This window comes from Balaenoptera physalus (assembly GCF_965194825.1).
Source record: "Balaenoptera physalus genome assembly, chromosome: 8".
Lineage (NCBI taxonomy): Eukaryota > Metazoa > Chordata > Mammalia > Artiodactyla > Balaenopteridae > Balaenoptera > Balaenoptera physalus.
This window is the reverse complement of record NC_138887.1, coordinates 54,212,904-54,240,788: the sequence shown is the minus strand read 5'-3', so window position 1 is coordinate 54,240,788 and position 27,885 is coordinate 54,212,904. Positions and strand designations below refer to the sequence as shown.

Below are 27,885 nucleotides of genomic sequence, written 5' to 3'. Positions count from 1 at the left end.
GTGTATATGTACACATACACATTTTTTCTCTTGATTAAAATTTGTTTACACATCTGTGCCCAAGATTAAGGATAATGAAATTCAACCACAAAAATGATTAAGTAATGTATAATTGTAGCGTTGGAATTTATCAGTTTAGAGTAGTTGCCTCCATATTCACCTTTCTTTTGATCTTCTTGTAGACATTATTGTTATTGACTGTAAATGTCTCAGTATTTTTGCTCAGTGGAATGTGGCTTGACAGATTAATTATATGTTATCAGGCAGTTGAAGATCAACTAAAGATATGTGGCCACAAGAAGGATGCTGATGTCTTTGAGCTGTTTCTTTCTCAAAAGTAAGTGTACTTTATATGAGAAATAGAAGAGCATCATGTTATGTTTCATAGATTCAAATGTTCTCTTCCATTGTTTTCCCCTTCTGTGGATAGGCAAGTAGCACATGCTCGTTGGCGTCCACAGTCTCTATTGGAGATGCAGGATCCTGAAATGGATAAAAACAAAGATTATGGAGTCAGGCTGAGTTTGAATTCCAGTTCTATCTCTTCCAGCTGGGTGATTGTGGGTGGGTCATAAGCCTCTCTGTTAGGGTTGTCAGGTTTAGCCAATAAAAATATAGAACATCCAGTTACATGTGAATTTCAGAGAAACAAATGAATATAATTTTTTTTAGTATAAGTATGTCCCACACTGCATTGGGACATTTGTTGTTTCTTTGAAATTCACATATAACTGTGTATCCTGTGTTTTATCTGGCAAACCTACTGCCTGCATATAACAGTACTACCTGCTTCACAGGGTTGTTGTGAAGGTTAGGTGAGTTAGTAGAAGGTAGGGAAGGGTCTGGTACACAGTAAGTACTCAATCAGCATTAGTACAGTTAATGTTACTACTATTATTAGAGAATAATGACTTATTATACCACTGTACTATAATAATAACTGCTATTATACTATAATCCCTACCTAACAACCTTTATACTAATTTTACTGGTAAGTATGAAACTTCTCCCTTATATAACTTCTTTATATCAACTTCTTTGATTCCACTCCAACTCCCCAAGGTGGCAGACAGCAAAGTGGGTTCTTCTTCTACATAGCAATCACAGTGCCTGAGATAGAACCCAGGTGGAAGAGGAAGTATGTGTTCCCTTAGATGCTGACAGCACAGGTTTTACTAGCCAACAAGTGACACCTGTGTAGTCACAGTTAGCATTTTTCATCATAATGACCGTATTCCTACTCTTCTTTCCCTTCTTCATACTTTTTGATCTCTGTGAATTCCATGTATTATTTTTAAATAGACAACATATTTCTACATGTACGTAATATTCGGAACTTAGCTGCTTTTTAAAGAAAATGTCCTACTTTATCAATGAAGTTAATCACTTTATCTCTAGTGATTTGAGGAAATCCTTTATTAATAAACATATTTCTTTTGTTTTATACGAATATGTTTTAGTTTATTAGTGCAGTGAATGATATTTAGAATAATATTTATTTTTGTAATGGCCCTGAACCTCTTGGTAGTAAGGGAATATATAGCTGACAAATATAAGATTGTTAAAAATATACATCTTAGAATGGAACAAGTATGGTAGGTAATTCTGACAAACTTAAGGTCATGCTTTGAACCTTCCTATAGATCAGTTAGTTTTATAATAACAATAAATATTTTTTTTGTCTTCAAAAGATTGCATCTCTAAGCCTTTCATGATTTTAAAAACTGTACACTCTTGATTACTAAGTTAAGTAGATAACAATAAGAAAAGCTTTAAAACACTAGAAAAAAATAGAAATATTGATCTTCTGACAGTGGTAATTGGTGGTCTTCTCAATTAAAGGACAATACGTTTTTTATCCTAAGAATACTAAGTCATCATTTAATCCATTGGGGTACAAGAAATGTTTCACAGTCCAGATGCCAATAAACTGGGTAAACTGGGTTATTTGCCTAAGTCTTTGTTGCCCTTGGAAGATATCCTATCAGTGTTCCCTTGAGAAATCATGCAGCACATATACTGTAACAACAGAGTTGACGTATTATTGCCAGCACGAGTCATTGCCAGCATTAGTAGTAGAATTTCCTATCATTGTCTTCCATTGGCCTCACCTTAAAATGTAACAGCCCATTATTGATTTAGGATGGGTTTATATGCAGAATAAACCCTTCTGACTTGAGTTAAATTCCCCTCAAAAGTGAGCCACTTTATTACATTACCTAATAGCAGAAAGTTCAGCACCAGTACTACTACTACAAGAAAATTAATGACACTTATTTGACACAGTTGATATTTTAAAGCATTAATGTATTAAAATAACTTTCCTGGGAATTCTTGGAGAGATACTCTAAGTGGGGCTTGAGTTTCTCTGCTACCATGTAGTGATTGCTTTATTTTTCGTAGGAAATAATGAAGCTAACATAATATCATTGTTGTCCAATGCAATAGTTTAAGTGTGTCAGGGTCCAAATCCCCCTCCCAGAAATTAGCTACACATCTACAGTGAAAGAGGAGAATGCATTATGTGTATAAATCTATTACAAGTTGCTTTGAAGAAGCCTAGAATATTTTGTTGTGCCAGGGAAGTGCTCGAAGACTAACGGTACATGTCAAAAGGACAAGGTGGTCTGCTTGAAAAGTCTTTTGTTTGGGATAATTTGAGAATAAAAAAAAAGTGAGAAAAGATTAAGAAAAAACTCTTCAAATCTGAGAAGGGTGGAGATGAGAAGGAATGAGAGAAATAAAGGGGAGGGGAAGATCTTTTTTATAGACTACCAGCTAATAAATGTAAAAAGAATGAGAGCATTAGAAAAATTAACATTTCATAGTACCAAATCTACTGATGCAGGTAAAGGTTATTAATCAAAGCTAAAGCCATTAAATAAATAGTTATTGGGGACCACTACTCTGTTCTTTGCAGTTTGGCGGTTACCAGAGAGGAGAGGAATTTGGGGGTGGGGCATGAAATAGGTGAACGGGATCAAGAGGTACAAACTTCCAGTCGTAAAATAAGTCTTGGGGATGTAATGTACAGAATGAGGAATACGGTCAATAGTATTATATTAACTTTGTATGGTTTCAGTAACTGGATTTCCTCTGGTGATCATTTTGCAGTATATACAATGTCAAATCACTCAGAGTTTTGCCCCAGATATTACTTTTCAACGATAAAATTTGTACTTTCACAATGGAGAGTACTGGCAGATTCCACCTTAACCAAATGACTGAACTTAGCTTCACCAGGAGTGGGACAAAGTGACGTCATTTTGCCTCCCGGTGTGATGCAGTAATTACCACCTTTGTAATTGAAAAATGATCTACCTTGAATTTAATCATGAGGAAGCAATCAGACAAATCAAGAATGTGAGACATCTATCAGACAACTGTCCTGGACTCTTCGGAAAGTAAATGTTAAAGTCAATAAAGAAGAGAAGGTGACTATTCTAAATTTAAGAAGACTAAGGTGTTATACCAACTGAAAATGCAATGCATGAATGTTGATGGGATTCTGGGTTTAAACAAACAAAAAAGTCTATAAAAGAAATGTAGGAGCAACAGGAACAATCTGAATATGAATAGTAGTGTATTAGATGATATCATTGAATTCAATTTTAATTTTCTTAAGTGTGATAATGGTATGGGGGTTATGCAGGACAACGTCCTTATTTGAGGGATGTGTGGGCTGAAATATTTACGAATCAGAGTCTGCACCTTATTTTCAAATGATTCACCAAGAAAATTATCAACCCACAAATAGATATATTGTATATATAGATAAGAGAGTGAGCATAAATGTGGCAAAATATTAAAAATTATGAAGGCATGCATTGTACTATTCCTTCAACTTTTCTTAGGTTTGGAATTTTCCAATATAAAAAGTTGGCGAGAAGGGTTTCTTCTGTTTAGAAATGTTGTTTGCATGACAAAAAATATGTTTTGATAAACATTTAAAAAAATTAGTCCCTCAGTGTCCCAAGGTTAAATATAATTGTGAAAGGATGTTGCTACAAACAAGTTAGTATATGTAATATTAATTAACATTAGTATTTTTAAAGTGTTTAGAAAAGTGCCTTGCACACAGAGTGTGCTCTATAAGTGTTTAGTAGAGACATATATGTGTATATACCTGGCCTGGGCTCACAATTTCTGTCCTAAGAAATAAAAGAGATCAGAATACTCCAGCCCACAGCAGTCAAAGGGCCAACTCTCTGCAGAGGCTGTGCCTTCTTTGCTGACAGCTCCTCCTCCACACCCTACGTCTTCCCCTTCGCTGAGTGAGCTGCATCAGCAAAAGGACTCATGACCACTTGGGCAGCTAGAGTCATGCACAGTTCAAGAAGGATGGGTAACATTTTTGACCCCATATTTAATAAACAACAAAGGGAGAATAAAACACTTAACCCAGTCTCTGTCTCTTGGTGTCCTACAATTTCCATGTCTTAAATCCAGTTTGGCCAAGATCTGGACAACCTCAAAGTAAGGACCCTGCAGGCACTGTTGAAGCAGGAGTCAATGGTGTTTCCCATATTTACCTTAAGTCCCATGTTTTCTGCACTTTTCTTCCTCTGCTCTCTCCTCAGTGAAATCTTTTTCAATTAAGGTCCCAATAAATTCAGTCATAATGAGGTATAAATTTCTACTAATGTGATAAAATTCTCTTTTAGTATTCGTTTTACTGGCTGACAAAAATCTTAACCCAAGTGAATGAAGTTTTGAAGACGGAATTTAGGAAGTTAGCACATATAAGAGTGCCAGTAATTTTGAAAGGACAGAGAGAGGCCTTTCCAGTTCCCTCAGAGTCATACTACATAAGCCACCTTACCCATGAATGAATTAATCATTGCTAATGTTCACTTTTTGTTTTCCTTTCCAGGGAACTGACAGAGGTCATTGATCTTTCTAGGTTTAAAAAATTAAAATACTTATGGCTACATCATAACAAGGTAGTACGATATTTGATCTTAAATGGCTCTATAATTAAACTGCTATCTTAATTTCATGTTTTTAATAGAACTGATCATGAAAAGTATTAATATTTTATATTCCTAATTTTAATTTAGGTAAGAAACTTTATATATATATATATAAACAGGTATATTGAATAGCACGATTTGTGAAATGTTATCAGACTGGAACTTTACTTTTTTCTCCCATGTGCTTTCAAAATTGCTCAGTGGAAGCTATTGCTTCCCAGTTTCCCAGAAGAAAACTTGGGCAGTCTCATGACCTTTCTTATCTCTCTTATGTAGTTCAAAAGCTTACAGTCCATTTTGAGACATAGTCATACTCTCAGTTCAGAAATGAGAATGTGGAGGTGAATATGTTAATTCATAAATGCGACATCCCTCTATCTCCCCTCCTTTATCCAGCTAGGGCTGAGTTCAGATGGCCACCTGCCTGCTTCATTAGCAAGGGGGGGTGTGGTTCGTTGTTTCCCTTGCCTCTCACCTCCACCCTAGCCTTCTCCAGGGTTGTTATGGAATGGGGAGGAGTGGAGGCAGAGGAAAGGCAAAGGAAAAACAAAGTTCTTATTTGATTTGCACTCTCTGGTGTCAACATGTTCAGAGTTTACTTCTCTTAATGGGTTATTCAGAAGCTCCCCTGCTTGGTTCCTCCAACTCTAATTCCTCTTCTCTGGCCACTCCTGACCTCCCTTCACCTTGTATCCCAGTGGTACTTACAACTGAGCATCTCCTGGCCTTGGCAAACTGCCCATTTGGGCAGGATCCTTTGTAAAGTGTCCTAGATCAGCATTCCTCCAATGGTCCTGCATGTATTTCCCAGAACTCACACACCTTTGTCCTGCTGTCAGAAGGATTGATTACCTCCCAGTTGCCACCCAGGCTGATCTAGCATCTTCAGGAAGTGCCAGGCACTAAGCCAACATGTCCCTAACTGCAGGGAATGCTTTTCAAGGGCACTGAGTGTGGCCCTTGAAGCTTTTCTTAGAGGCTAGGGTTTAGCTGGCAGTGCCTCCTCTGTAGTCGAGTCCTGAGTGGGGCTCCAAACTCTCTTCAAATCATAGAGCAGGACTGAACTAAAATTCAAGCCAAAACAATCATTACAGTTAGTTAGTCATTCTCAGCTTTCTAAAGTTTGACGTTCCAACAGCTTGTATTTTGTTCATTATAAATTGATGACCCAATCTTAGCATTTTAAATTTAAACTTTCAAACACCAGCTGATTAAAAAATAATAATTTGAGTTTTCAGTAGTAGTCTGCTTGTCAAGCAATAGTCCGATTCACAGCATTGAATCCTTAAGCATCCATGTTTATGAAAGTATTTCAATATTACATTGCATTTTCAGTCTGTTCTTTTAACCAAGTGGAAAATGGACAATGAAAGTTTTTCTAGTATTAAATAGTGCAAGCATAAGTTTCATAAGCTTAAAATAATTTCTAGGAGAACAAACACAAATACATTCAAGGCCCAGGCAGCTAACAACTGAAATGGAAAGTGCACACACTACTTAAGGGCATACAAGTTCAAAACTCTTTTAAATACCCTGCCAAAAATTATCCTGGGTCGCAGTGTGTGACCTCTGATTAGAAAAAGATGGAACTCATCAAGCATGGCAAAAGTGACTAATCTTTGCTTTTCATGTGTGTTCCTTGTGGTGTTCAGTATTCAATTTTGAAGGAAAGAATGTACAAATGTTGGCAATATGTCTAAAGGGAGAGGTATAATTAGGGACTTTGTAATATTTTTTGGCTTTCTTGTAGTGGACACCATCCCACCTTCAGCCAGTCGTTGAATTTTCACACAGTTGAATTACAGATACATTACGTACATAGGAAGGGATTGCATACACTGTCAACTATTGTACTTTCTTTTGTTTTGGAAGGGGTGGGTGGGGAAAGGGTGCAACAAAGGGCTAAATTCTCTTCTTGTGTTTGGTTATTTATGCTCAACACACTATATTATTTCCAAAATAACCATCACTTAACTTTGTTCTTTAAAAATAGACATTTATTCCATATAATCCTGAAAGGATATCATATTCGAAATAAGTTTTAAGTGGTCAGGAGATGAGTGAATAAGCTAATGTGAGTTTTTCTATTGATCAATAATTGACTGGTTGCTAAGTTGCCTGAGTATTCACACTCTATGAAAAATTAAAATCTTATTCAGGATCCAAAACTCTAATGGGCATATTACCTATGATAGTACTTTATCAAAATTCACATGGAAAATTTTGATTATTACTTTTCTTTAATATCTAGATTATATTAGGTGGACCACTAAGAAGTTACTATGCCAGAATAGAAATGGTATGAAGAATCATGGTGAAAAACATCAACATTGACAAAGGAATACAAATATTTAGAATTGTATTGTTTTGTTAACAATGATCTAAATTTGTGACCAGCATTGTTCTTACATTATATTAGGCTACCCTCTATTTAGGAACAACTAAGGCACAAAATAGTAAAATAAAATGAACACACCTTTTTTTGTTTATTCATTTATTCAATCAACAACTTTGTTGAGATGTATGTACTGACCATTATTGGTTGTCCATTCATTATCCATTCTATTCTTTTACCTATACAGCAGAATCTGGGTTAAGGTATTGGTACATACTTCTTTTTAGTCAGGTAGGTGGCTCCATTCCCAGTTCCAAGAGGTGGAGCCTGAACTGTTTAAACCAATCGGGATAATCCCATCTTCCTTGTGAGTGGCCAGTCAATGAATTGGCTCATAACCCGGTTGTCGTAAAAGATATATTGGAGGTAGCTACTGAGAGACTTCTGTGAAAGGTTTCCTTATTCCTGAAAAAGAGCACTAGAAGAGAGGTCCCTTGTTCCCTCTGGATGTTTTCTTGCCTGGCTAGTAAGCCAGGAACCATCCTATCAACTTGTGGATGTATCCAACATTGTGAGAAAAACAGAGCTCAGAGAAGCATTGAGATATTCAGACTGAAGCTCTCACAACATCTGGACTCCTTGATATGTGAGATAATAAGTGTTCTAATTTATGTGCCAGTTTGAGTTGAGCTTAGGAGTTACTTGGAGCCAAAAGCATCCTCGCTAATATGGTTTATTCTGTACTTGCATTAGGCTACTGATAGAATATAAAAATAAATGTGATGGTGCCTGCTCTAGTGATAGAATTAGGAAGGGCAGAAGGTGTGACAGTACTCTTGGTGAGGACATTGTGGTTGCAGACTGCCTGGAATGGAATGAGGGAAAGCAGTAGTTTGGGGAGACAAAGGATGAATGTAGTTTGGTGTGTTTGGAGCCTAACATGCTTGAAGGGTGCACACTTTTCCCCATTATTATGTAGTGGATGATAAAACTGGAGCTTCTGGTCTGATCTTGAACCAGCAAATTAAATAGGTACAAGTTGTTTCTGAGGACATGCAATGCCCCAGCTTTCCTAGGTTTGCTCAGGCTGCCCTGCTTCCTTCATTATGCTCTCCGAGGGCTTGCTTTCTCCTTGTACCGCGTAGATATCTACTAGTTGTGCAGCTCCTCTCTTTCTGGGTCATCTTTTTCTAATCTCCGCTGATGTAATTAGTGGGAGGCAGCTGCTCTTAGGTGTGTATTAACTGAGACCTTCTGAAGACTCCCTGCCTTGTCTCATCTTTTAGCAAGTCTGACTGAGGGAATTTTAGGTCAGTTCATCTTTCCCAGCTTTCCTAAGAAACTGGGTCTGCTCAGACGAGTGATCTAAGTGATTTGCATTTTATACTACAGTTTCAAATGGTCTGTATACATTTGATCTATTTGTGTTTTGGCTCATTACCTCAAAATTTTTCTTTTACAGACGTTTAGTCGTGAGCTCATAATATTGTTGTCACAATGCTGGTATCCTTCTGTTTCTGGAAGACCTAGCATTACTTTGGTATATTTCATTTGTCACAGATTAGAGTAAGCATTTGATGAGAAACCTGTATATAATGCCTCACCAAGCAACTGTCCAAAATGGAATCTGAGTTTCTACCATGTAGCAAAAACTGAACAGTTGACAACTTTTACAAACTAAATTTAAATAAAAATACCTATTCTAGAAAGGTCATTGTTTATAAACTTCTTCATCTAAAACATAATCAAAATACTTACTTATAGTAACATTTTCCACACTAAAATAATGTACTAATGTACAATAATGTATGATGTACTATACACCAACTTTTGATCCGAGTCAGACAGACTTGGGTTTGAACCCTTGCTCTGTTGTCTTGAGAAAGTTGTTTTTTAACTTCTCTGAGCCTCAGTTTCCTCCTAGGTAAATAAGGGAACAAAACAAATAACATGGGCTATTGTAAGGATCATACTAGATAATGGTGAAAACATCTAGCTTAGTGCTTGGGTCATAATAAGCACTTAAAAGATATGACTGTCTCCTTGACTCTGAACCAGCAGTTCTCAACTAGGAGCGACTTTGCAACCCCTGCCACACCTCCCACACACAAGGGGAACATTTGGCAATGTCTGGAGACCTTTTTGATTTTCACAGCTGGGGTGTGTGTGTTCCTGGCATCTAGTGGATAGAGGCTAGGGATGCTGCCAGCCATACTACAATCCACAGGGCAGCTTCCCCAGCCCCAACAAAGAATTATCTGGCCCCAAATGTCAATAGCTGTAAAGGTTGAGAAATCCTGGCCTAAAAGAATGCCTCCTTAATTTTAAATTCATGCTGGTGTAAAATTTTCCCCACTAGTACCTCAGCGGTTACCTGTAAGAGCTTTACCTTAAATGTAAGTGCTCCCAGCTCTATAAAAAATAATAATGGTTAAATAGTAAATATTAATAGCTATCGTTTATTGAGCCCTTGCTATGTGCGAAGCCCTGAGCTAACATATATGATTTGTGGAATGTCACATTCAGTATAAATCCCATGGCAATCCTTAGGCTCAGTACTGTAGATTTTCCTAAATGGATAATTATAATAACATTTTACTTTAACAATGGTTTAAGTGTCAGAACAATCAGCATGTCTTCCAACTCCCATTCCTAGATCTTGACTTCAACAACTTGGTACATTGCAATGTCTATTCAAGTCCTGTGAATTCTGCCTTGGAATTATCTCTCAATTCCCTCTACTTTGCTCTTCTCCCACTGTTATTACTCTACTCTGGGACCCATATATTCTTCTGAATTAGCATAACACCATTTTTGTTCATCTCTTGCTGTTATACTTACTATCTCCTCTAAACAGTACTCTTCCCTGTCATTTTTTTTTTCCCAAAATAAAACTGGGCAATAACACTCCTCTGCACAAAATCTTTTATTAGTTCCCCAAGATTCTCATGATCTGGTTTTATCTTTTTTCACTACATTCCTCCCATTCATTTCGCCCCAACAAATGGTACAATCTTAAAATTCCAATAATCATGGTCCAAAGATGTTAATGCTCTTGGGAAAATTATTATTCTATAATCAAGAAGAAATGGTTGAGTTTATTAGTATTCTTGCGTTAATGTGTAACGCAAGAGAAATTAAAACCTCAACTAATAGAATGTTCTGTTAATGTGTGGTCGAGCAGGCAACTGGGAAAAAAGAGAGAAGAAAAAGTCATGGTTTGCCCTGGTGTTCTCTTTCTAGGCTGATGTTAGGTGTGGCTCTCATTAGATCAGGGAGTGGTGAGGAGAAGGATGGAAGGTAGTGAGTTGCTGTCAGGAGGCCAGCAGGAAGAGTAGAAAGGGATAGGAAGCCAACTGAGACCCACCCCTCACTGTGTTGAATGGTCTCTCCTACCTGGGGGAAACGTGGCTCCTCTTGTGACTTAACAAAGCTGAAGTGCAGTTACTGGTGGTTCTCCTGCATGAGTGCTCACATAATTAGGTACAGATGAGACTGTGAGACAATGAGGTGAGCAGCACGTGTGCCTTTTATAGCTTCATAATTTGTGACTGTTACAAATATAAGAAAAAATTAAAGAAAATTCATTAAAGAAACCCATTTTCAAACTCTGATTACAAATCTAAAATAGCTTTTCGGAGATACGAGAGGGCATGAGTAAAATTTCCAATAAATCCTCACTAAATCAGATAGGTTGGCATCTGTCTACCTGAATCAATCCATCAAAGGTCAAAACAGTTCTATTTAACTGATGACAATAGTTACTGTGATAGGCTTTAATAAGCATGTAAAACTAATTTACAAACATAAGCATATATTTCTGTATATATAAATTAGGAAGCACTTGACCAATAACTATTTCATATGATTCTTCTCCCTGCTAGATCCTGTATTAAGCAGTAAAGTTAGCATTGTTACATTTAACTTAAGTGCTGCTTTTAGAACATACCAGCCCCACGTTATGACTCTACCATGCCTCATCCTCATAACTCAAACAAATCTGTCAAATTTTATTGAGGTTATAAAGTCAATATTTTTAAAAAAGTAGTGGGATTCTCCTTGCAGGGTAACAGAAACACTTCTGAATTCAGTTTAGAGCTAAATACTCCTATTATGTACTTTAATGGTGCATTTGAGGAATTTTCAAGAGTGTTTTGACTATTTTCAATTCTTAAAGTACACCGAATTTCTAATCTAATCTTAAAAGTAAGATGCAGCTTCACCATATCATTAGGAGAATGGAGAGGTGGGAAGGATAACAGACTGAAGAAACATCATTTCTTTCCTTAAGAAAGACACAAAACTAGTGATCAAGTAATTGCACAAGTCATAGGAAGTGTTGGATGTGGACAAGAAAAGGAAGATTCATGGGCATGGGGGGTTGTCAGGAAAGGCCTTATTTAAAAAAAGATGAGGGCTTCCTTGGTGGTGCAGTGGTTAAGAATCCGCCTGCCAATGCAGGGGACACGGGTTCGATCCCTGGTCCGGGAAGATCCCACATGCCACGGAGCAACTAAGCCCGTGTGCCACAAGTACTGAGCCTGTGCTCTAGAGCCTGCAAGCCACAACTACTGAGCCCACGTGCCGCAACTACTGAAGTCCCGCGCCTAGAGCCTATGCTCCGCAACAAGAGAAGCCACCGTAATGAGAAGCCCCTGCTCGCTGCAACTAGAGAAAGCCCGCACGCAGCAACAAAGACCCAACACAGCTAAAAATAAAAAATAAATAAATAAATAAATAAATAAAGAGATACACTGAGTGTTTTAAAAAAAAAAAAAGATGAGCTGTAAAGTAACAAGATTATGCTGTGCCTTGTCCTCTCCTTGGGGATGGTGGCCGGTTGGGCTGTTAGCACTGACCTCCTGTGTGTGTTCAGATTACACAGTCCTCGGCTAAACTGAGATCTGTTGCCCCGAAGGACAGTGAGCCTGAGAATAGGAGATGGTTCATAGACTGGGGCATAAAGAAAGAGAACTCAAAGTTAGACAATCTCGGAGGTAGAGCTTGGGGAGGGAAGGTAGAGCACTGACTGCAGAATTAGACCATCTCTCAGGAGATCTGACTTAAAGTGCTGGAGCAGGTGGGAGTTTAGAGAAACAAAAAGTGGGTCAAAACAGAGCAAGAAGACAGCGGTGAGATGCAGAGATCAAAGAACGGTCTCAACAAATCTCTGGAGCAGTGGAAACTTCTTGTGGCAGCCTGCTCAGGCATGGTTGGGTAGGCCTTGCCAGCCTAGGGCAGATCCTTAAGAATAATCAGAAATGTACCAGGAGGAAAAACCATGCAGGCAAAGAGAAATCGTGACTCATACACAGATGCAGAAACGATTCAGCATTATCAGAGGAGAGATCCCTTGGCACATAACAGGCACTTAATAATATGTGATGGTGAATTAGTGGATATATGGAGCCAAATCCAATGTGACTATAGGGCACAGAAATGTAGGGAAGGTTGTGAGAGCAAAAGGACTAGGCCAGATTCCAGAGGCTTTGAAAACCTTTCAGGGAGTTTGGTGGAGACGTGGTAAGAGAAGTTCGAGTATTAAGTTAGCTAAAAGCACCCTTTTCATCATACGTATCTTCAAAGACAATCCAGACATAAACTCATGGCCCAGATCAAAAGGTTGCACATAACTAATAAAAACAGCAAATGTTGAACTTCTATGGTTCTTATTAAATTTTTATATCTATATATAATTACATGTAATTATTGTAGAAAGAATACTGTTCTCTAACTCTCATTTTCAGCTCCATGGAATAACATTTATAACTAGAAACTATTGTCTGGCAGAACTACACCTAAACAACAATGAAATATTTGATATACAAGGTATGTCTTAAATTTTGTCTTTTGATTGAATTGATTTTCAATTAAATAATAACTTTCAACTATGGTATTGCTCATGGCATGCAATAATCTGTTTTAACATTTCTGTTGAAAATATATGATGGAAGTTGTTATTTTTTAATGTTCTTGTGTACATTTCATTTTAAGATGTGCTGTTTGATTATGGTTTTAACTCAATATTGTCATGTATCTTATTCAAGATGTAAAAGAATCTTTTTTTAACATAGAAATTTTGCCATTCTACTGCACAGTTGGACACAAACTAGATATTGTGGAAGCAAATTTTAACAATGTTTGGGAGCATTAATAAAAAATAATGACTTCGTAAATAGTCTTAAATGTTTTCACAGGCTATAATTTTTCCCAGCCAAATTTCTGTTTCACTCTCAGTTAATTTTGTACCTGCAACAATCTGTAAACTGACAATTTCAAGCCTGGTATAAAAGTACATGATATACTATGATCATGAGATACAAAGAAGTATGGTACAAAACATTTTTCCTCTGTATTACATGTTGCAGAATTGAAATATCATAAATTTTGAGATCCAGTATGATTCCTTGTTCCATGAAGAAAGGAAGGAAATCTTGCCAATTCAAATATGATGTCGTTATTGCAAAGACACAACACACTTTCACTTATGTTAAAAATGTGGAAAATGTGCAATTTATAATCAATAAAATGATAGGAATATTTGGCTTCCCATTGTGTAAAGAAAATATTTAGTTGAGCAATTTGGGGGAGATATTGATTTGAATAACTATTTCCTGGATTGGCATTATAAACTAAGCAACATTGGCAAAACAAAACAAACAAAATAAGGATAAGGAAAATAACCCCTTCAGAATCAAACAAAATCATTGCTACAGAAAAAGAAACAGTGGAAAGAAATTGGCTCTATATTCCCAAATTACAGTCGCTTATTTGAATTCTTATGCTTTGTTGTATTCTTAATGATAATTCATCATATTATTAATAATTCCTCCCTTCACCAGCTGTAATATATTCTTTGCTTTTGTTTAGTTAGCATGTTTAATTAGCATTAAAAATGTTTAAAATCTTATACAAATATTTTAATTTTTTTTAGGCCTGCACTCCTTGCATTCGTTGCATATACTCCTGCTGCACCACAATGAGTTAACAAACATTGAGGCAACAGTAAAGGAATTAAAGGGGATGCTAAATCTGAAGACCCTAAGTATTAATTTGCACTTTTATATGGCCATAACTTAAAATAGTGATAACACAGGACATTTTTTCATTTTTTGAATTTAAATTAGATCAGTGTTTATAACAAAACTACTTTTATATTCCTGAAAACAAGACTAGATCTTTTTCTTTTTAAAAATACATTTTTGAAAGAACAACAGGTAGAAAAAAAAATTTTTGTGAAACGATATGGCATGCCACATGGAAATGATGAAAGCAACAAAAGAGGAGATACATGTTTAAATCTGTGTTTTTGGTTTTACCTCTAAAGGAAGTTTTAGCACATATTATATGATTCCATTTATTTATATAAATGTCCAGAATGGGCACATCTATCGAGACAGCAACACTGAGAGGTAACTGTTTTTAAATAGTGGTTGCCCAGGGCTGGGGGGATGATGGTCTGAGGAGTGACAGTCTGGGGTTTCTTTTCAGAGTGATGAAAATGTTCTAAAATTGAAGGTGGTGATGGTTGCACAATTCTGTGAATATACTAAAAACCATGAATTGTATACTTAAAATTAGTGAACCGCGTGATATGTAAATTATATTAGTAAAGCTGACACTCCCTCCCCCCACACTAAAAAAAGAGCACGTTTTAATGTAATCTTCCTGTTGGGTGAACAGCAAACAATTCATATGTATTGAATCGCACCCAGCAAGGAACTGACCTCAGTATTTGAAGAAAGTGTGAGATGGGTTGGAAAAATAAATAATACACAGTTCCTACTCTCAATAAGCTTATAGTGGTTTGGTTTGTTTGTTTGTTTGTTTTTAAGCTTATAGTGTCGAAGGGTAAATAAACTGGTACACGATTGCAATTCAGAACAAATGGTTCTAGGTGGACCAAGGGAAAAGACTCAGAGCAGTGAATGGGTTTTCAAACTTCAGAGTTTGTAGACTTCTTTATACAAGGTCATAAAATAGATGTTTTTTCCTATTTATTTTCTATTCATTTCTCAGAATTGCCAAAGATAGTGTTTTGAATATGTGTAAAGTGGTGTTGATGGTGGAGCTTCTAATCAGCTCAATACATAGAGTTATTGAAATTTTCAAATATTTTGAGTGTTAATCAGTTATACCTACTATATTAAGGAGAAATGATTTAAGTTCTTATAGGTAAGATTCTTTAAACCCAACTATTAAAAGTACCCCAAGTTCTAAGGAATTCAATGCTCATTTTTGAGATGTGATAAGGTCTGTGAAAGACTTATCAGGATTGGCCTGCATATTTGAATTATCTGGCCCTTCTGTGCTGAACAAATGCTTCAAATGTCTTTAAATGATTAAAAGACTGGTTATACTAGATTTTGAACTCTCTCTTACCTTCATTTTTCTGTAAAATGGGCTAATAACTACCTCTCAGGATTGCTTCAAATATTAAGCTAACTCTGTAAAGCATTAATTGGTTTGAAGGAGTAACAACAAAAAATTGTTTTATTATGGTTTATGTAAATTAGATAATGAATTAAGATGCACACAGTCTAGAAATTCTGCTGATTGGTAAATAGATTTTTAAAAAACTGACATTTTGAATAATAATTATAATAACAACATGTTTGAATGTTGAGAAAATGTTTTCTTATTATATTATCATTTAAATCTTCATAGCAATCCAATGATGTGATTAGAATTATTCCCTCTTTAATGGTAGAAATGCAGGACTCAGAGCTTTAACCAGACTACTGAGGAATGTTGAAACTTAAACTCACGCCGTGTTTCTTTTGTTTATCATTCATTCACTCAATAAATATTTATCATGCATTCACTAAGGACACTACTAGATGGAGACACAAAAGTAAACAAGAAAGACCCTATCTAGACCTTTATGGAGCTTACAGTTTTGTAACTCTCAGCCTAAATATTTCTTACAGAACTGAGGGGGCTCGATGTAAAACTAATTGGACAATTTGCTAAATGTAAGAACTGAATCATTTAAGCAAGCTTATTTTACAATGCAAGATTTGGAGGTTAGCAATCAAGGTTGCCCCATCATAGTCAACAGGGTTATGCCTTAAACAAAAGTGCCTGGCGGCGGGGGTTGGGGGGGTAAGTGGAGTCTGAAATTCAGCCCCTGCCTGCCTTACCAGCCGTGTATGTGGGCGCAGAATGGTGTCAGCCCTGAGGTGGGGTGCAGGAGTGCCTTTTCTAGTTCTCTGAAAGGCTATTAGGTCAGCCTGGTAGTATAAGGTCCATATCATTGCCTGTCACAACATTTTAAATGACCTCTACTTAAAATCATAGTGACTATAAATTGTTCGAACTGAGAATCTTGTAGAGGGATCATTTTTTGAAATGGAGAAAATGCTGCATCAGATTACCCAAAAAAAAGCATTTTCTGAAAATTTTTGGTAGCAAATATGCACAGTTTGAACCCTTGCCCTATTTTGGTTAAAGATATTATACAAAAAAAATGTTGGCGGACTTCCCTGGTGGCGCAGTGGTTGGGAATCCGCCTGCCAATGCAGGGGATACTGGTTCGAGCCCTGGTCCAGGAAGATCCCACGTGCTGCGGAGCAACTAAGCCCACGAGCCACAACTACTGAGCCCAAGTGCCACAAATACTGAAGCCCGTGCACCTAGAGCCCGTGCTTCGCAACGAGAAGCCACCACAATGAGAAACCCGCGTACCACAACAAAGAGTAGCCTCTGCTCGCTGCAATTAGAGAAAGTCTGTGCGCAGCAATGAAGACACAACGCAGCCAAAAATAAATTTTAAAAAATTAAGAAAAAAATGTTGGCATTTACTAGCTACTAATTATATTGTGCAGTAATGTCCCTTGATTAAGTTCCTATGAACCTCCTTTGCAATCACAGATTAGATTCAGCTCATTAACTACAATAAGAAATCCATGTATTTTTTAAAAAATTAATTTATTAATTTATTTATTTAATTTTGGCTGTGTTGGGTCTTTGTTGCTGCACACAGGCTTTCTCTAGTTGCGGCGAGCGGGGGCTACTCTTTGTTGCAGTACATGGGCTATTCATTGCGGTGGCTTCTCTTGTTGTGGAACACGGGCTCTAGGTGCACAGGCTTCAGTAGTTGTGTCACGCGGGCTCAGTAGTTGTGGCTCACGGGCTCTAGAGCGCAGGCTCAGTAGTTGTGGCGCACGGGCTTAGTTGCTCCGAGGCATGTGGGATCTTCCCAGACCAGGGCTCGAACCCTGTCCCCTGCATTGACAGGCGGATTCTTAGACACTGCGCCACCAGGGAAGTCCCCCATGTATCTTCAAGTGTTAAAAATTTTCTTTTCAAGTTATAAAACTGTTTAAAATGCTAAAATATTATTATTATTATTCCACTTCAATTACAATTCTTCAGAGGGTGAGAAAATAGCCTGGAGGGTAAACCTCTAATCCATTTCAGCATTGCACCCTCCACTGGCAATGAGGAGGACTGGAAGAGATTACCCAGTATACACATGGCTGGGAGCTTCAGGGAGGCCTAAAACCAGCTGCAGAGTGTGAGGTCCTACAAACTGGAATTCCTGACTTCCAGGCTGAGGCAGGAGGGCCACACCTTTTCTCTCCAGGCAGTCTACCTTTCCACACCCTCCCCGTCTGGCTCCATTTTCCTCTTCCCTTCCCTCCTCCAAACTCTTTCTAAATCCACATGTGTCAAAGATTTGCTTCGTGGCTGCGGACTTTCACTAACCTTCAGTCTCCCTGCCTCTCTCCCAGCGCAGAGAGAAAAAACACCACCGACAACAGCAACAAAATATTTAACCCATTCTCCTGTTCCTAAATCTCTAGTCTCCTCATTTTTCTCAAATTTTCTCTGTGTTGCATTAAGCTCCAGTATTGGAAAGTGTACTTGAACTCCTACATTCCATAATTGTTAAGACTTGCTTCCTAGCAGAGACTTAAAGATTCACTCTTGGAGACAGGAAGTGCCCCTTTCAAAGAGAAGGTCTCCATTTTTTACAGATTCTGCTCTTAAGCACGTCCTGCCTTTCCTCATTTGGCCGCAGTCCACTGCTGATGGCAAATAGCCAGGGAGTGAAGAGGGATGCTGAGAGGTCAGCGTGGGACTATGGTCTCAGTGGTCTCTTCATTTGAGACTCTACCCTGAAATGCCCCTCAAGGTGGGACCACTCCTCCCAAACAACACAATAGAACAGTCCATTCAATAAAAAGAGCCAACTGGGTCTTTCACTGCTGTTTGTCTTGAAACAGCATCCCTCACTCTCCTAACCCTTGCTTTAGTCCAAGTTTGCCTTTTAAAAATCAGGGATCATTTCCATATTCAGTACAATCATGTGGTATGCTGTGGCCCAGAGATTTTAGTTAAAATGAGATGGTAACAGTGGAGATGCTGACCTTACTAAGTAACCTTGAGCCAGAACCTCTGATCATTGACAGTTGAGCTTCCTTCCACAGGCTGTTCTGTATGGGCCCAGATGGAACTGCTTTTAACTTCTCTACATCATTTCCCCATCTATTAAAATGGATATGTTGGTACATTATTAATTACATCAACTTTCTTCAAAGGTGGTCTAAAAACATTCAGGTTCATTTAAATGGTGATTTTTAATTTTGCCTTAAAAGTTAAAAAGAAATTAACTGGAGCCAATTATTTAGATGACTTTTTTTTTCCTCTTCTGTTTCAATAAGAAGGAGCTTCACACATGTGACTCATGTAACTCAAGCTTGTGCAGTAAGGTAGTAGAAACATTTTGCTATATTATTGTGTAAATGTAAATTGCGTAGACTCAGAATCCCAAATTAAGATAAGCAAGACAGTGCTGGCGCCACCGAGGTGTACTCTATAAGTAGCCTAGAGGGAAGGTGGATTAAATAGTATTAACCTATTGAAAGTGAAAGTGTAAACAATTTTGCTTCATAGTTTCTAAAGGAATGTACCCATACATCATAGAAGGTTTTCAGAACTTTCAGACACAGGAAACCAATATCATATCTTAGAAACTTTATTTATGGTAATTTTAGTAGCATCAATCCAAAACTCATAAATCCAAAATGTTAAATGCTTAATAGTATAGACGGGAAAAAAGAGAATTAAAAATAAGATTGCTTCCTTCTAACATTTAAGAGTAAGAAAAAAAGTGAAGAATAATAAAAATGAAATTCTTTTAAAATTATTTAATTCTAATTATTTTTTTAAGTTAATTTAGTCAGAGACTAGGCTTAATAGCCCAGTTTTCTGACTTGCTGTCATTTAGATTTTATTTTATGATGAGATGAATGTTGAACCACAATAAGCGCATCAAGTTTTTAGTATTATGACACCTTTTTAATAAGTAGTGTAATAGTAGTAAATCCAAATTTGGTGATTTGTTTAGCTGAAGCCAGAAGTTTTTAAATTTACATAAAGCAGTTATTTAACTAAGCACTAGGAAGAAAAACCAAGAAAAGAAATTAAATAGTAGTGTTCTCAGAGGGAAAAGAGAATATGAAGTGTATCCTAAAAGTAAACATCATTGAAAGATGTTGGTACATTTTCCATTAACATCATATGCACAGGCAGACTCTACTCCCAGCTGCTATAATGTAGGATAGTGTTATGAGGTGTCAGATGTTATTCTCCAAAACAGTAACCACAGAGCAGACTTCTGCACTAAAGCATCTGTGAATTTTTCTCCCTCCTAAACTCTCATTAAAAACAATTGTGTTTTGCTTTTATATCCTTGAAGGGTGACCTTTTTTCTTCTTTGTCTGGCTCAAACTGCAATGTATGATCCCTGTGGATCTTTTTAAATCTGTCCTTATTACTGGTTTAATATACATCCGTTCTATTCCCTGTCCTGTAGTTATAATTATTTGCTACCACTTTAAATTCCTTCTCTTTTGAGATTAAAATTCAAACCAGTTTTGTCACTTAAGAAATCTTGAAAAATATCCATTTCATTTTTCCTCTCATTTCCCCCAATACATCCATATTTCCTTTCTTTTAAATTTTCTTGTTGCCCCGGCTCTACATTTTCTTTTATGCCTTTCCTCTTATAACTTTTGTTTATTATGCACCAGGTGTCTTCCATTGCCTGCTTTAAGTCCCTCTAAAGCTCATGTTTTCCACAGGGAATAGCTACCTATAACGATTTTATTAGCCAGAAAAGTTTGTGTTTATACAACAAATATCAGAATGTTTTATTACCTGCAGAGAAAACATTCAGATGATTAACTTCTTCAGTTTTTATCTAGTTTGTTGTCTTTCAAGCATCCCCCTTGACCCCTCTTCTTTATAAATATTAATCAGTTTTTTCTGGGTTTCTAATGCTTAATACTTTCATGCTTTTATCAAACCTCTTTGTATTTTATAATTAGTCAAATGCTACAGCAGTACTCCTAGATTTAAATGTACGTTAAATGAGCCTCATTTTGTTGAGTGGTGTTTTTGTACACTAGCTGGAGCTCTTTCTGCTACTGCCATCTAGTGGTTCTCCTCACTAGATGTCTTGTCCGGGAGTATTCTAGAAATTACGTGTAGGTGGAATTCAATAGCTAAAGATATCCAAGTGGAAATTATAAGAGTTTTATTTCACATTGTATTGAAATAACCCTGTTTAATATTATCCAAAGAAGAATAGGGAAAGTACCTTTTCCATGGAAATAAAATACAACTTCTAGCTGAAGATTTTAAAAAATGTACCTACATGCTGATGCCTAAGGGATGTCATGTCAGAAGCGCCTGGAGCTCTTCCGCATCAGCGTGCCTCCCACCTCCAGCCTGTATTAGGGAGCATGGTTCATTAAGTATCCTAGCACCTGCGCACAAGGAAATCCGAGTCCCCTGTGCCTGGCCAGAGGTAGATGAGATGCAAAACCCGCATCTCTTCACCTCTACTCCTGCAGAGATCTGAAGCTGCTACTGGCATTTATATGTTCTGAACTAGGTGCAGTGGTGTGAAGCCGAGGAAGAAAATTATAATAGAACAGTGTACCACAACTCTGCCCATCTCCACGCAGGCACCCATGTGACCTTTGAGACTGGAAGAAGAGAACCAATGAACAAATACTTTAATAAAGAGCAGCATCAAGAACCCTCTAGAGGGGCTTCCCTGGTGGCGCAGTGGTTGAGAATCTGCCTGCTAATGCAGGGGACACGGGTTCGAGCCCTGGTCTGGGAAGATCCCACATGCCGCGGAGCAACTAGGCCCGTGAGCCACAACTACTGAGCCTGCGCGTCTGGAGCCTGTGCTCTGCAACAAGAGAGGCCGCGATAGTGAAGAGGCCCGCGCACCGCGATGAAGAGTGGCCCCCGCTTGCCGCAACTGGAGAAAGCCCTCACACAGAAACGAAGACCCAACACAGCCAAAAATAAATATTAAAAAAAAAAAAAAGATTACTATAAAAAAAAAAATCCAAAAAAAAAAGAACCCTCTAGAACTGATATTGAGTTCTTCCTTTACTGATTAATTAACGGACATGTTAAAAGTTTCCTCATTTGTGACAGATTTGGGTCAAAGGTATGTCCTCAGCACCTAGCACAGTTCCTAGTAGATAGTAAGCACTCCGAAAATATTTGTTGAATGAATGAATTTAACAGATAGGAAAAGGAAGTCCTGCGATGAATAAGTAAGGGTTTGGTGAAACCATTGGTCTGTGAAGCAGAGCTTTACAAACTGTTATGTTTTATATTAATCTTGCAATTTCTCATATTTTATCAAGTGATAAATATAACTGATTTTAAAACCTGACATCTTAATTTGTTTTCTTTCTTTGCAGCTCTCTACCAAAACCCTTTATGCCAGTATAACTTGTACCGTTTATACACAATCTACCACCTTCCAGGAGTAGAGTTGCTTGACGGAAATCGTAAGAACACCTCTTCTTGCAGAGAAATATTTGAGAGTCAGTCTTATAACTCAGTGGTTTAAACTGCTGATGATTTTTGGAAATAATTGTCTTTGTAAATGGAAGTTTTTCAATTATTGATTTTTGAAATTTTTGCTGTATGAAATTTGCTATAGTTTAGGAATTCGTGTCTGTTGACCACTTTATAGGAAAGGCCATCTAACTGAGCATGAGGAAATGTCTCCTTTTGATTCTAGTTTTGACAGTAATGTGTTGAATGCCAATTCACTGACCCCACCGGCACCCTTAATTTTTTATTTCAAAAATGAGACAATTGGACTAAGTCTCATAGGCCTATTTAAGTTCTGAAAGTCATATTCTTTGAAATTCTGTAAATATGTATGTATATATATACTAAAACATATAGAATAACTTCTATGTGATATATTTTTAGACACTGTAGATAAACTAATATGTCTGATTTATATAAGCCACAAAAAAGAAAAATCTACCTCAGTGCATTACATTTTACATTTTTTGAGGTCTATTTTACTCAGAAGTTCTTTATTACCTATCTGCTTACCTTTCTACAGATTTGAACATTCTTAATAACTTATAATTGAGTAACTTCTAAATGAGAATATATTAAAACCTTATTTTTATTCCTCTTCTTCCTCATAGCCATGAGGAAAAGAAGGGATGTAGCACAGCTGCAATTTCAATCATCCATGGTGATGTGTTAGAATGTGATGTGATAGGATTGATTTGTGCCTTGTGACATGAGGGACATATATTGAGCACTTGTAAGTTATGAAAATAACTTGGTAGCCTTTTTACAAATTAATTTTGACAGGATGTTCACATACAACATGGGATAAATCCATTTTTAAAAGTAATTCTATTTTGAATCACTTTGCATATCTATTTATAATGTTATATAATAACATTACTTTTTGCATTTATCAGAAGTTACAGAAAAAGAAAGAAGATCAATGATTACGATTTTTAACCATAAAAAGTCTCATATTGTTCAATCAATAGCATTCGGAGGAAAAGTAGATGCCTCATGGAATCCAAGATCACCACTTAAGCAAAAACCAGCCCAGAGAGTACCTTCAGGTATTTAGAAAAAATGAAAAATCCTCAAACTTTTGGTTAATTTAGTTATAATAATAACTTCAATTTACAATAAGCTAAACAGTTATGTAGTGAAATAAATATTTTCCAATTTTATTAGCCTACCTAAATATATGTTTCATCTTCATTTGTGTGTATTAAATAAGGTAATGTGATCACAATGAGATAATACATTGAAATCCTTACCCCAGTATCTAGCACAGCATAAAAGGCTCAATGAATAAGCTACAATTGCTATTATTACAATTGACACTGGATAGTTTCACCAATTAAGGCTATAAGTTTTTGATAATATAGAAAAATATTAATTAGAAATAAAGATCATCTGCAATTCCTCCATTCAGAAATAAGCACTATTATTTTGTTGTATTCTCATAGATACTGATCATATGCAAGTATAACTTGAATATCTTCAGTAATGTTTCATTAGCTGGAATTTAATTTCTTGTATGTAACAGAAATCCAACTACAATGACTTAAGTAAAAAGAGGTTTACTTTTCTCACACAACAAAGAGTATAGAGTGTCCAAGGTTAGTGTAAAGTTGAATGATATTTTCAGTGTTCGAGAATACATCTATCTTTTGTTCTGCAATTCTTTTTTTTTTTTTAAAGAAATATGTTTATTTGGTCACAACAGCTAAACCTGCTATTAGGTTTAGTAACATACCCTAGTGAATTTTTAGATTTTTGACCCATTTAGGATCCTGTATTCTATAAATTTTATTTTATTTATTTATTTTTTTAAACATCTTTATTGGAGTATAATTGCTTTACAATGGTGTGTTAGTTTCTGCTTTATAACAAAGTGAATCAGTTATACATATACATATGTTCCCATATCTCTTCCCTCTTGCGTCTCCCTCCCTCCCACCCTCCCTATCCAACCCCTCTAGGTGGTCACAAACCACCGAGCTGATCTCCCTGTGCTATGCGGCTGCTTCCCACTATCTATCTGTTTTACATTTGGTAGTGTATATACGTCCATGCCACTCTCTCACTTTGTCACAGCTTACCCTTCCCCCTCCCCATATCCTCAAGTCCATTCTCTAGTAGGTCTGTGTCTTTATTCCCATCTTGCCCCTAGGTTCTTCATGACCTTTTTTTTTTTCTTTCTTAGATTCCATATATATGTGTTAGCATACAGTATTTGTTTTTCTCTTTCTGACTTACTTCACTCTGTATGACAGACTCTAGGTCCATCCACCTCACTACAAATAACTCAATTTCCTTTCTTTTTATGGCTGAGTAATATTCCATTGTATATATGTGCCACTTCTTCTTTATCCATTCATCTGTTGATGGACACTTCAGTTGCTTCCATGTCCTGGCTATTGTAAATAGAGCTGCAATGAACATTTTGGTACATGTCTCTTTTGGAATTATGGTTTTCTCAGGGTATATGCCCAGTAGTGGGATTGCTGGGTCATATGGTAGTTCTATTTTTAGTTTTTTAAGGAACCTCCATACTGTTCTCCATAGTGGCTGTATCATTTACATTCCCACCAACAGTGCAAGAGTGTTCCCTTTTCTCCACACCCTCTCCAGCATTTATTGTTTCTAGATTTTTTGATGATGGCCATTCTGACCGGTGTGAGATGATATCTCATTATAGTTTTGATTTGCATTTCTCTGATGATTAATGATGTTAAGCATTGTTTCATGTGTGTGTTGGCAATCTGTATATCTTCTTTGGAGAAATGTCTATTTAGGTCTTCTGCCCATTTTTGGATTGGGTTGTTTCTTTTTTTGATATTGAGCTGCATGAGCTGCTTGTAAATTTTGGAGATTAATCCTTTGTCAGTTGTTTCATTTGCAAATATTTTCTCCCATTGTGAGGGTTGTCTTTTCGCCTTGTTTGTGGTTTCCTTTGCTGTGCAAAAGCTTTTAAGCTTCATTAGGTCCCATGTGTTTATTTTTGTTTTTATTTCCATTTCTCTAGGAGGTGGGTCAAAAAGGATCTTGCTATGATTTATGTCATAGAGTGTTCTGCCTATGTTTTCCTCTAAGAGTTTTAGAGTGTCTGGCCTTACATTTAGGTCTTTAATCCATTTTGAATTTATTTTTGTGTATGGTGTTAGGGAGTGTTCTAATTTCATTCTTTTACATGTAGCTGTCCAGTTTTCCCAGCACCACTTATTGAAGAGGCTGTCTTTTCTCCATTGTATATTCTTGCCTCCTTTATCAAACACAAGGTGACCATATGTTTGTGGGTTTATCTCTGGGCTTTCTCTCCTGTTCCATTGATCTATATTTCTGTTTTTGTGCCAGTACTATACTGTCTCGATGACTATAAATTTGTAGTATAGTCTGAAGTCAGGGAGCCTGATTCCTCCAGCTCCGTTTCTTTCTCAAGATTGCTTTGGCTATTCAGGGTCTTTTGTGTTTCCATACAAATTGTGAAATCTTTTGTTCTAGTTCTGTGGAAAATGCCAGTGGTACTTTGATGGGGATTGCATTGAATCTGTAGATTGCTTTGGGTAGTAGAGTCATTTTCATAATGTTCATTCTTCCAATCCAAGAACATGGTATATCTGTCCATCTGTTTGTATTATCTTTAATTTCTTTCATCAGTGTCTTATAGTTTTCTACATACAGGTCTTTTGTCTCCTTAGGTAGGTTTATTTCTAGGTATTTTATTCCTTTTGTTGCAGTGGTAAATGGGAGTGTTTCCTTAATTTCTCTTTCAGATTTTTCATCATTAGTGTATAGGAATGCAAGAGATTTCTGTGCATTAATTTTGTATCCTGCTACTTTACCAAATTCATTGATTAGCTCTCGTACTTTTCTGGTAGCATCTTTAGGATTCTCTATGTATAGTATCATGTCATCTGCAAACAGTGACAGTTTTACTTCTTCTTTTCCAATTTGGATTCCTTTTATTTCTTTTTCTTTTCTGATTGCTGTGGCTAAAACTTCCAAAACTATGTTGAATAATAGTGGTGAGAGTGGGCAACCTTGTCTTGTTCCTGATCTTAGTGGAAATGGTTTCAGCTTTTCGGCATTGAGAATGATGTTGGCTGTGGGTTTGTCATATATGGCCTTTATTATGCTGAGGTAAGTTCCCTCTATGCCTACTTTCTGGAGGGTTTTTATCATAAATTGGTGTTGAATTTTGTCAAAAGCTTTTTCTGCATCTATTGAGATGATCATATGGTTTTTCTCCTTCAATTTGTTAATATGGTGTATCACATTGATTTGCGTATATTGAAGAATCCTTGCATTCCTGGGATAAACCCCACTTGATCATGGTGTATGGTCCTTTAAATGTGCTGTTGGATTCTGTTTGCTAGTATTTTGTTGAGGATTTTTGCATCTATGTTCATCAGTGATAATTGGTCTGTAGTTTTCTTTCTTTGTGACATCTTTGTCTGGTTTTGATATGGTGGTGATGGTGGTCTCGTAGAATGAGTTTGGGACTGTTCCTCCCTCTGCTATATTTTGGAAGAGTTTGAGAAGGATAGGTGTTAGCTCTTCTCTAAATGATTGATAGAATTCGCCTGTGAAGCCATCTGGTCCTGGGCTTTTGTTTGCTGGAAGATTTTTAATCACAGTCTCAATTTCAGTGCTTGTGATTGGTCTGTTCATATTTTCTGTTTCTTCCTGGTTCAGTCTTGGAAGGTTATGCTTTTCTAAGAATTTGTGCATTTCTTCCAGGTTGTCTATTTTATTGGCATATAGTTGCTCGTAGTAATCTCTCATGATTCTTTGTATATCTGCAGTGTCAGTTGTTACTTCTCCTTCTTCATTTCTAATTCTATTGATTTGAGTCTTCTCCCTTTTTTTCTTGATGAGTCTGGCTAATGGTTTATCAATTTTATTTATCTTCTCAAAGAACCAGCTTTTGGTTTTATTGATCTTTGCTATTGTTTCCTTCATTTCTTTTTCATTTCTTTCTGATCTGATCTTTATGATTTCTTTCTTTCTGCTAACTTTGGGGTTTTTTTGTTCTTCTTTCTCTAATTGCTTTAGGTGTAAGGTTAGGTTGTTTATTTGAGATGTTTGTTTCTTGAGGTAGAATTTTATTGCTATAAATCTTCTCTCTTAGAACTGCTTTTGTTGCAACCCATAGGTTTTGGGTTGTCGTGTTTTCATTGTCATTTGTTTCTAGGTATTTTTTGATTTCCTCTTTGATTTCTACAGTGATCACTTCGTTATTAAGTAGTGTATTGTGTAGCCTCCGTGTGTTTGTATTTTTTACAGATTTTTTTTCCTGTAATTGATATCTAGTCTCATAACGTTGTGGTCGGAAAAGATACTTGATATGATTTCCGTTTTCTTAAATTTACCAAGGCTTGATTTGTGACCCAAGACATGATCTATCCTGGAGAATGTTCCATGAGCACTTGAAAAGAAAGTGTATTTTGTTGTTTATGGATGGAGTGTCCTATAAATATCAGTTAAGTCCATCTTGTTTAGTGTATCATTTAAAGCTGTGTTTCCTTATTTATTTTCATTTTGGATGATCTGTCCATTGGTGAAAGTGGGGTGCTAAAGTCCCCTGGTATGATTCTTCTGTTACTGTCAATTTCCCCTTTTATGGCTGTTACCATTTGCCTTATGTACTGAGGTGCTCCTATTTTGGGTGCATAAATATTTACAATTGTTATATCTTCTTCTTGGATTGATCCCTTG

General features: G+C 36.7%; 1 protein-coding gene across 1 annotated transcript in view; it reads left to right on the top strand.

Moving 5' to 3' along the window:
- Positions 1–27,885, top strand: part of LRRC72 (leucine rich repeat containing 72) — a gene marked incomplete at its 5' end in the record, with an annotated part of 44,860 nt that overhangs the window by 7,376 nt on the left and 9,599 nt on the right. The window contains 6 exons of the mRNA XM_082473921.1: positions 264–337; positions 4,874–4,943; positions 13,056–13,137; positions 14,243–14,353; positions 22,047–22,136; positions 23,082–23,234. Coding sequence (XP_082330047.1) covers positions 264–337; positions 4,874–4,943; positions 13,056–13,137; positions 14,243–14,353; positions 22,047–22,136; positions 23,082–23,234 — 580 coding nt within the window. The remainder of the gene's footprint in view (positions 1–263; positions 338–4,873; positions 4,944–13,055; positions 13,138–14,242; positions 14,354–22,046; positions 22,137–23,081; positions 23,235–27,885) is intronic.